Source organism: Pavona decussata, unplaced genomic scaffold (assembly GCF_977016875.1).
Source record: "Pavona decussata unplaced genomic scaffold, jaPavDecu1.1 SCAFFOLD_224, whole genome shotgun sequence".
Classification (NCBI taxonomy): Eukaryota; Metazoa; Cnidaria; class Anthozoa; order Scleractinia; family Agariciidae; genus Pavona; species Pavona decussata.
The window spans coordinates 139,763-150,959 of record NW_028145629.1 but is presented as its reverse complement, the minus strand read 5'-3'; the positions used below and the strand labels follow the sequence as shown (position 1 = coordinate 150,959).

General features: G+C 38.8%; 1 protein-coding gene across 1 annotated transcript; it reads left to right on the top strand.

The window, feature by feature from the left end:
• Positions 1-5,021: 5,021 nt before the first annotated feature.
• Positions 5,022-10,626, top strand: LOC146458977 (pinopsin-like). The gene is made up of 4 exons (XM_085090086.1): positions 5,022-5,279; positions 6,870-7,109; positions 7,917-8,118; positions 8,621-10,626. Exons 1-4 carry the CDS (start codon positions 5,102-5,104, stop codon positions 9,030-9,032), a joined length of 1,032 nt encoding a protein of 343 aa, XP_084946212.1. The 5' UTR covers positions 5,022-5,101; the 3' UTR covers positions 9,033-10,626.
• The last annotated feature ends 571 nt before the right edge of the window (positions 10,627-11,197 follow it).

Below are 11,197 nucleotides of genomic sequence, written 5' to 3'. Positions count from 1 at the left end.
CTAATGAAGGAAAAAGTCTTACGAGTGCAGCGTCCTGCCTCGTCTAACATGCTGCCTATTTAGTTCTTTTTTAAGCTAAACGGGCAACTTTCAGTTACTCGGGCGTGAACTGTAAAGGGTAGTATGTTGTGTGCTTTGCTTGAGGAGGTGACAGTCTTTGGCTTTAAAAAGTAGGTCTTAGGGATGATTTCTTTTCGGCCAACGTGAAATTTCTGCGAATTTGTTACCCAGCCAAAGACTTAGTATATTTTTGTGGTAGAAAAGGGCGCTAACCCTTCCCTTTTCAAATGTTGATTTCAACATCCGGGAACTTAAGTTAGTATGAAAACACTAGCAAGGATGGGCAAGGATTTTCCCTTCAAAAAGCGTGAGTTTGAAAAGCTATTCGATTATTTTTCACCCTTATAACTGTAGCGTCGTTAGGCTAGTGATCGATTAGTCGAGATATGCGATTTTGGGTGGTATTTCCGCTCTCGAGTTTCAAAAATAGTTTCCTGCAGATGTTCGGTCGCCGTGATCCTAGTTCGCGTGCAGCATGAATCTAGTATGAACATAAAAAATCAATTTGAAACGCTGTCTTTCTCTCAAGAGGCCGATCCTGTTGAAGAAAGCTAGACTTGAGCGCTAAAAGACCGGGTTTTGGGCCAGATTTTCGATGCGTTGGCGCGGTTAATCATCGCTAAATTCTGACACATTTTGTAGGAGGTTCACAGGTCATGTTTCATTTCATGCAGATGTTTTTAATTAGTGTCATGTCTAATTCCAAAGAAAGGCCTCTTTCGTTTTTCTCTCCCATACTATTCTTTGACCTTGCTTAAAATCTTGTGATAAACCCTAATTGAAGTCTTATTAATGACTAGCATATTCCTTCAGCCTAGAAGGTCTCAAAATGTGCCCAATTTCTGGGAGTCACGTTTTCAAAAATCCAGGTATATATATATATATATATATATATATATATATATATATATATATATATTCCATACACAATTTGTTTGACATTGGCGACAGTGAATGACAAAGTATATTTTGAACTGTAGAAGCTATTGTTGGGGCTTTTATAGAGTTATTGCTTTGCAAAAAGCACAATTAAATGAAGCCCTAAAAACACAAATCCAACAAAATTTACAGGCAACATAAATTTACATCACATAATATTAATCTATACAGTTACATATAGGTTATGCTATAACTTCATATAAAATATCACTGACGGCAGGTATTATTGCTTAAGATGGCGTTTAAACTTAATCTTAAATTCGCTAAGCTCCTTTATTTACCTGATGTTTCGAGGCAATGCGCAAGCACCATTTATCTGATATTTAGCAGTTTTTGCAAGTAGAAGGCGCAGCAGATCATGATGGCAGCTGGTGTTATATATAGCTATGAATTTGATGGGCATGCCTAAACTCTGAGAGTGGGTACGATGGCGACATACCATAGAGGCACTTGTCAACTAAAACACACTTTAGCAATAAAGCGCCTTCTGAATTGATTTTACCAGCTCCCTGCCTACTTCTTAGCCGGACTATTACTTAATTGGCACGATCTCTTTACGGTTGAATGCCTCAAAATGTTATCGTATTCGTTGAAGCGAATCTAAACAAAACCTGAGTGGCAAAAAGCTGACAAACGGAGCTCACAAAGCGTCCATATAAGAACAATTTTTTATTTGAACTCAAATGTTAACTCAAAATCGTAAATTCTTCATTTTAAGCTAAAAGCATACTTGTCTTGACGTAACTTAAACTTTCTCAACGCCTCCGACACTTAAAAGGGTACTATCAGAGAAATGTTGTTGTATTTTGGTTTAAACTGCTTAAATATTTGATTAAGAACCTCTTTCCTTCTAACAAATGGCCTATTTTTTCAAGTTATACAATCCATTTCCATCTTAGCCATCCTCAGCCAAAGATGAATGATACTTGTTTCTGTGCACTTGTAGGGTTATTGTTAACAAAACTAAAACATTATTTGCACATTTAAACGTTTTTTGGCTATTCAAAGAAACACTAAACATAATTGACACTGCCCCCTTTAAACTCCTTCAGAGAACACCTTGACAATTTCGAGGCAGACTGAGTGACGTTTCAGTTCACTGCAGTACACGGCTCAGTAAATTTTGTTTTGCCTTTGTTGGTTGACGAGGACCACTACCGTAAGATCATATTTTGTACGACAATAGTTTACCAATGCAAAATTGTTTACCCGTAGAAACTTTCCAGGCGAATGCGATGGTTTGGGTGGAAAGCCTCCTACTAGCTCTCAATAATGCAAAGAGATCCTACGCGAGTTTATTCAGAGTGCGTTTGATTGACTCTATTCTGAATAGGAATATACATACAACGATGACAAGAGTTAATGGCATGCAAAATGGATATCGTATATCAGCGGAAGTTTGCAGAAACGGAGTCTCAAATTTACTTTTAAAAAAGAGAAATCTAACAGCTATTCCGCTTATTCTTATTCCGGGATACGGTCAATCAAACGTAACCTTAGGTTATTGTTTCTCGAGCAGGAGTATTTATCGACGTTTCACAGTTAATAAAGCGTTTGTGGGTTAAGAAAAAGCAACGAAAATTCGCTAAAATAAGGTACTCACCTTCCGAAATGTAAGTAAGCTCGTGCTGTGAGAGCCATCAACCTGTTTTGCCAGAGGAGTTGTGCTGAATATGGAAATTTTACAACCTAACTATAAAAGGAAGCATTTGTAAATTAAAATTCACAGCATTGTTGCAAGTGCCGCGATCATGTCGTGCCGAATTTAACTCACAAGCTCCAAAAACACAGAACTGATTAATTCATTTTTTGTGGATATATTCTGACAACCACTTGTACGTGTTTTGTCTTTGAACAGCCATTAAGTAAAAAAAATTGCTCTTTATACCGGCATTCGACGCCGGAAAAACAAAGTGCGCACTTCGACCTACTAACACAGTGTGCATTGAAAAAGGCCTCTCTTTCCGGCTGAGATTCGATCAAATTCAAGCCACATTCGTTAATTATTTGATCGGCTTCATCTGCGAACAGAAATTATCATGTAAATAGAGGCAAACAGTGGAAAACAACCGAACGAAAACGCACAGGCAGAACAACAGGTTATAGGTAAGGCATTCCTTTGATATGAAATACAAATCTCATGTTTCTTTTTTCTGTGTTGCAATATATGATTTAATGTAATGCATACGACAGGACCTTGCGCCCTTTCCAGGTGCAATAAACATGCGGTTGAACGCAAAACTTTCCGGAACGGCGAACGACGTTCCGAATCCACTTTTTCCCGTTTCATTCGCACAGAAATTTTCACTTTAATTTTCACTCCGACAGAAAACAGAAACCGTAGACAGGAAATAATTTTCCGGTCCATTTATCAAATTTCCTCTGACAATTAATTCACTACTCGACAAGTTTCAATTCCCTAGTCAGAATTGTCTACAATTTTTCTCAAAGTAGTCTCACTGCTCGCTTGCTTTTACTTTTCACTCCGACAGAAAACAGAAACCGTAGACAGGGAATAATTTTCCGGTTAGTTTATATGTTCCTCTGACAATCAATTCGCTACTCGACAAGTTTCAATTCCCTTGTCAGAACTGTCTACAATTTCTCAAAGTAGTCTCACTAGTACTGCTTGCTTCTTGCGCCATCACCCGACGTTTTTGGTCTACCAATGAGATTGCGAGATTGGAAATGAAAACAAGGCTAGTCGACTAAATGGATAAAGCCTTTCTTCTTACAGAATTAAGTTTCAGGTGGCCGACACAGGTGGAAAACGTAAACTGTTTTCTCAGTAGCTTGTAGCAAAAAACAACAACAAGAAACAAACAGTATTTATAGCCCAGTACCCATTTATGCATCTGGGTCTAGAGAGACAAAGAGTTAGATTATTTTCTTAGAAAACAAAACGACAATGTAGAGAGCAACCTATGCTCGATCGAGTCACTAATCATCTGTGGGGCCGAGCGTCCTTTCAATCAATCTAAAGCATTCTCTCTTGTCTAAAGCTAGAAGCTTGTGAGATCGTGAATTTAAATAAAGTTGAGTATAGATGAAACAAAATATTTTAGATAAGTATGATCATGCAGTAAGCAGTAGTTGACTAGTGGTTCGCCCAATTTAAAACAGAACTGCTGTGTTGCAAAATGTGCGGTCTCTAAGTGCTTGCCGATAAGAAGCAACTAAATAAAAAGTGAGTCATGGGGCTCATAAATCTGTCTGCTAATTGCAAGATATTTGATCTGGCAATCCAGTAAACTAACTCAACGCAAGACTATCTTAGCTGAGCCTACTAAAAAGATACAAAGAGTTAGATCTTGTATCGAATAAGCCAGTATCATCATAGTAATCAACTAAGGGAAGTGGTCAAAACGACTATACTCGAACAAGACCCACCAAACCCCAAGATAGATGGTGGTCTCACCTTGCACCCCCTCTTCCTCAACCTGAAAATATGATATCTTTATTGCATAGCCACCCCTCTATCCCGCAGTAAAATATGACAGTGAGATTCAAACCTCACTTTCCTTGTTTATCTAGCAATGCTAACTCTTGCTAGCTGAATATTTCTGTGTCAACTCAAATTTTAAAGCCAATAAAATTTTGTCGGTAATGTTCACGAGATAGGTGGTGTCTTGGATAACCCTCCAACCCAGACAAGGTGGGTCCTCTTCCAACAAACTTGTTATGACCAGTTACCTAATAAAAAACATGGGAACCTTTGAATAAATGGATATAAACCCTAAAAACCACTTTCTTTTTTTGTTATATCCTCTCTCTCACACATCCTACTAAAAAACATTAAATTTAACTTACGATGAAAGTGGCTCATATACTTTTAGTGAAATGCGCTTTTTTTTCTCTTTTTTTCTATCTGTACCAGGTACTACTGTATGTAATTTTTTTCTTGTATATGCTATAATCTGTTCATTGCAAATAAAATTTGTATTCAGAAACAAAAAAGAAGCAACTTAATAACCAAATTTCTTTCCCTCTCAAACAGTGTTTTTTCTGTTTCTGCCACAGCTGAAAGCAACTTCAAAAACACAAAAAAATCCACATTGACAAGTAACAAAGAAAACAGACACGTGACTTAAACAAGCCAATCATGGTGTCGGCATATGAACTTCATGGCGGGAGGCAGCTGTATGCATATTATGGTGCCTCCATGTTTATTATACTGAGCATGGGCCTCGTGGGAAATACGCTGACCCTTATCGTCCTTCTGCACCCGGAACACCGTAACAAGAGTATGACAAGTCTCATGGTGAACCTGTGCGTAGCAGGTATGGATTTTAAGAGGAACTGTCGACCTTCCTTATTGCACTTTGTTTGTTTAGAATAGAATAGAATAAATCTTTATTTAAACACGGTAAAATCTACCAGGAGTATAAAAATTTGAAATAACCTAACCGTCCTAAACAAAATTCAAAACCTAACTACAACTAATCTAACTAAAACCTGTTTTTCATGAATGCCGTGTATACTAGTACGATAACATGTTTGTTTGCTTTCAGCTTTTAATTCGCCTCATCCGCATTTCGCCGTGTAGTTTTCAACTTCCTCTTCTTAAGTACCATCATAGGTTGAGGAAGCCACAAGTTGCTCCATTTTTCCTCACAAAAATGCCTTCCAAAACGCCAAACGTTGCCCGAAAGTTGCCCATTCTTCGCAAACGTTGCCTTAAACTTGAGCGTCCTTGAGAAAATAAGGCAAAAATATGCTTGTATCTTGGTTATTTTGGTTTGAAAGATCGAAAACCAATCAAAATTTGCAATTCTTAGTACTCTTAGCTTCGGCAATTTAGAATTGGTCCTTACTCCTCGACAGAACATTCTGAGCTGGAATCATTATCGTCCGCAACCACTATCTTGAAACGTGATCTATGCAAACGGTGACCACCAAAATTATGATGCTTAGTCCCTTTCAACCAGAAAATGCGACCAGAAAATAAAAACCTAATGAAAAATATCTAGATCCCCCCAATAGTGAAAAAAAGAAATAACATAAAAACTTGCTAAATACAAACTATTTCTAAGCTTTAGCTATTTTCGGGTAGGTATATACCTAACTTGTAACTCTCTGTTTTTAATAAAGTGTTGTTGTTGTTGTTGTTGTCGTTGTTTCTCGATATAGTAAAGCGCATTTGAAAAGCGCATTTGAAAACTCTACTTGAATTTGCGCTATAGAAATTATTATTATTGTTGTTGTTATTATTATTATTATTATTATTGTTATTATTATTAGAAAAATACACGAAAAGCAGTTCTCTCAGTAATAAGTTGCTCCAAAGTGAAAAAAGTTGCTTCAAAGTAAAAAAGTTGCCCTATAAAGATCAAAAGTTGCCGAGCAATTCGTTGCTAAGCCTGTTCATAGGTTATCCACCCCCGCCACACCCCCTCAAGGGGTGGTGGTGCCACTTTAGAACATGCCGTTTGTAAGCTTTAGTGAGTGACTTTAGACGTTGAAAGTAACTTGCAAGGGAAAAAATACACACTCAAACAGCTGGATACGAACGGAACACGAGTTCTCAACTTAGGCAGCTGCTTACAAAACAAAAATACAGTCGGTGGAAGAAATTGTTACAAGTTAAAATTTCCACTAACTCAAAGAGAAGTGAGGAGACAAGGAAAAGCCGAAGACCTGTGTTTTAGAAGATCTGAGTGAAGAGAGGTAATTCGGAACACTGTTTCTGTGTCTTGTACGAGAAAAAGAAGCCTATTGTTAATTCCAGCACGGTAAAAATCGCTTTGATGTGGTCCCATTTCTTAATGATAATCGGACAACTCTAAGCGAGTGTTCCGAATAGTATTCTCGCCTTACAAGAGGTTCGAATCGAACGCATGTGGAAATAAAATTTTAATTTTTGTTTGTAGATCTTTTGGTGTGCTTACTGGGATACACAGTAGCTGTGAACTACAACACTGCGGATTTCGCCAACACAGGCGAGACGCCAGGTGTTTGTATCTGGTTGGCTATTATCAACTGTGTAACCGGCCTTGCGTCCATAGCTACCCTTTCTATCATGGGAATCCTTTCGTATCATGGCGTCGTGAAAAATGAGGTAGCGGAACAAAACAGGATGAGTGGAAAAGTAGAGACGTTGCTAATTTCAGGTGAGAAAACGTAATTTCCGTCGATTGAGGGACGAAGGAGCCAATAGGCCCTTTCCGAGTTGCTTTAAACCTCACTATGAAAGAGAGGCTAAGTGCAAAGTTTTTATTATGAAAAAAAGTTTTCATTCGTATGCAAACAAAACTAATTTTCATGTGAAAAGTTTTGCACTTAGCCTCGCTTTCATAACGAGGCTTACAGCAACTCGGAAATGGCCAATTAGTCATAAAGGCACGATAGAGAGCTTGAGCATCGGTCATCAGCTATTCGGTCATAAGCGGCGGGTTGGAGGAGGGGGGAGGGGAAGCCTTAACAACTTTCTTCCTCCAAAAATGGGGATTATGAGAGAGGGGAGTTACGGTCTACTCGTATCTGGTGTCGTATACTAAGGCGTATCGGGACTTATTGTAAAAAGATGACTGTCGTATCCTGGGGGGAGGGGTGGTGGCCCAGCGTTAGGAGCAACAGCCACCCTCTGGTGTGGCCTGGGTTTGAATCTTTACTTGCTTGTTTTGATCCTATTGTCGAGGAAGGTTCAAAGGGCCTTGATATGAAAGCAGAAGGATTTGTTCTAATTAGGAGTGAAGGTACACTTAAGTTACATATGCCATGCCATATATTTGCACTTTATGCTCGGTTAAAGGCCTTTTGGTAAATAGTAATCAACGGTTGTAAGCGAAAGTTGATTGAAAAGTTATTTGTATAACAAGAACTAAAATACCAGATCATTCACGTTCAGATGAAACTCTGACCCTAGAAGACGTTAAATGTGTAAACACAAATACTCATTTAGTGCACTTTTTTCCAAGGCACCTGGATATACGCCATTGCGCTGACAGCACCTCCAGCAATGGGTTGGAACAGATTCATCCCCATTCCCTCGCGGGTCAGTTGTCACCCTGACTGGTACTCACAAAAGATGGTTGACCAAAGCTACATCATCTACCTGCTTCTGTTCGGATTTTTCTTCCCCTTGCTTGTAATCGTCTGCAGCTATGCCGGGATATATAGGTTAGACATTCCCCGTTCCTGTTTTGGTGCATTTTCATGCCCTCGTATGCATAGTTTGCACGTGTCAGGAGCCCATGACTATGAGCCCCTATCTGAATTAACTCCTTAAGTTAACCCATTGGTGAATCAATCAATCAATCAATCAATCAATCAATCAATCAATCAATCAATCAATCAAGCAAGCAAGCAAGCAAGCAATCAATCAATCAATCAATCAATCAATCAATCAATCAATCAGTCAGTCAGTCAATCAGTCAATCAGTCAATCAATCAATCAATCAATCAATCAATCAATCAATCAGTCAGTCAGTCAATCAGTCAATCAGTCAATCAATCAATCAATCAAGCAATCAATCAATCAATCAGTCAGTCAGTCAGTCAATCAGTCAGTCAGTCAATCAGTCAATCAGTCAATCAGTCAATCAGTCAATCAATCAATCAATCAATCAATCAATCAATCAATCAACCAATCAATTAAAGAACAATATTCCCTTCTTGCCAGGTACATCAAAGGTTCGTCCGTACCGCAACAAGCAGGAGATCCAGCCTTACTGAGGCAACTGAGAACCAGAAGAAGGACACTGCGGATCGTGATAGCCATGACATTGGCGTTTATTATCAGCTGGTCTCCCTACGCTATTTCCAGCATGGTAGGTTCATTCCTTGGCCATGAAAGTGTCGCCCCAGCCTACTCCATGATTCCAGAGATGATGGCCAAAACGTCCGTGGTATACAACCCAATCCTGTACGTTTTCCTCAACTCAAAGTTCAGGATCACTTTGTTGAATCTGTGCAGCTGCTCTTGGAATCGCGTAGGGCAGGGAAGCACCGACGATTCTGATATCGGTGTGGAAACCACTGATGGTGCTATTGAGATACGACGAATCTCGGCTGTTCGCCATCGTGACCTGTAAGAAACTGGACATCCAAGGAGTTAACGGTTATTCAGTCTTGTTGAGCGGGTTTCGATAGACGGAACTTTATGTTTTAAGGGGGGAGGATGGTGGGCCGATTTGTTCTCAGCCTAAATTGTTTTGCTTTGCTTTGTATGAATTTCTTTAACTTGTTTGCACGATATTTTTTACCTTCTCTTTCCTATGCACGATAATTTTTCTTCTGTAACGCCTTTGCAGTATGTTTTGTTTGCCTAGCCACCCTCCCATCCCCCACAAAAAAATCCGTATCCTACAACCAACAATTAAGTTATTACTCTTGCCAGGCAGAACAGGCGCAAACAGTGCGATGAATCCTGAATCAGAAAAAAAACTGAGCGGATGTTTTATTCAAACAATTACAGTCCGTAGTTAGTCAATTGAGTCAAACTAAAGAGCCTAATTTAAACCGTTTAAACCTTTCGCTTACTTCAGAAACTGAATTTCAGCGTATGAAAGTTACAACTTACACGTACAGCTAAAACCTGAAAAACATTGGAAAGGCTTTGATTCAATGGGAGAGAAGCTCTGTTATATTTCTCCTTTAGGCCTTGATGTATGGGCATTAATTTGTCCTTTTCCCCGGTGGCGGATTTAAGAGTAGGCCGACCACAAGGTCGTGCCAATTGCTAATTAGGGAACTCAAGCAGGGACGACGGCAAGACCAACGAAAACGTCACTTGAACTGAGATATAAATTCATGTTGTTTAAACTACTTCGCGATTATTCCAACTCGTTCAATTCAACTTGTACAAAAAGGGCGAACCGTCCTGTACTCACGTTCTCCACAAACCTTGAATTTGGTCATTTCACGTTGTTGTTTTGCAGGGACGGCAAACAAATGTACCAGACTAAAAGTGTACAACGAACGTGCAGAGCGATTGTTGTTTAAGTTCCCTATTGTTAGTTGTCAGCAGTGTCAGATCAGCACAGTCGTGGCCTTTTTTTATTTGTAATGGTTCTGTATAGACTGTTTTTAGCCATATGTTAGGAATATGTTTAAGCGTTTGTCGGTTTACAGTTACCATCGTTCGGCACTGAGAAGGAATTTGCCTGTCGGTTAAGCTTCTTTCGTGGTACTGTTGAATACGATTTGTATTTACTTAAGGTTTAATTATAGAGGAAAATTAACGCGATAATAATTTGGGCAACAATGATTCCTGTTCCTGTGAATTGATGCTTTGTTCTTGCCTTCCTGTTTTGTCCTCTCGAAATGTTGGAAAAACTTTCCCCTCTTTAACCATTGATAAATTCGAAACTAATGGGATCTTTGGTGACGTTCCAACGAAAGCTACTGAGCAGTGCTTTCATGTGGTGCTCTTTGTATTTCCATATTGAGAGTCAAATGTCTGTCTGAAGGATTGTTAAAGACTATTTTGAAGGTATGTTCCCACTACAGGTTTTTCATTGTAAAATAATTAAGAAAAATGTTTGATGTAAATTATATGCCTGTCTGCAAAGTTGTGGAAACATGTATTTGTTCCTCGAATTTTTGTCTTGATCAGAAGCATCAAAGTTGTATGGCTTAAGGTGTTTCCTTTGATATAATCTTTAATTAAAAGCCTTCATTAATAAACAGTTTAGAGCGTTTCCTTTTGTGACACCACCGGCTAATCACAGACCGCTGGCGGTCACATGACTAGTGCTTGCTGTCACGTTCGCGGTTTAAGAGATAGACCCTTCTCCAAAATGGCGGCCAAAAATTCAAATAAGTTAAAATTAAAAACTCATACCAGCACTTTAGTAACCCTGAAAATTTTCAACATATCAGGTGTAATATCAGCTGACAAAAATGTAAGTTGAAACGTTTGCATGACTGGGGGTATGCCGTAATACCCCCAGTCATACAAACGTCTGTAAATTTGTCAAATTTCATCTTATATTTCCTAAGCTGATACAACACCTAATATGCTGAAACTTTGCAAGGTTACTAAAGTTAAGGAGTTCTTTCTAGTGCTGGTATCATGCAGTTTTTCATTCAGTTCAATTTTAACTCAATCAAATCTGTTGCCGCCATTTTGGAGAAGGGTAAACGGCAGAAATGATCACGTGACCATGTTTATCCTATATTTACCGCACGCAGTTTTCGGTTTCTCATGTTGAATAGACTTGACTTGTCTTGAACTTTAATCTTATTTTGTTTTGTT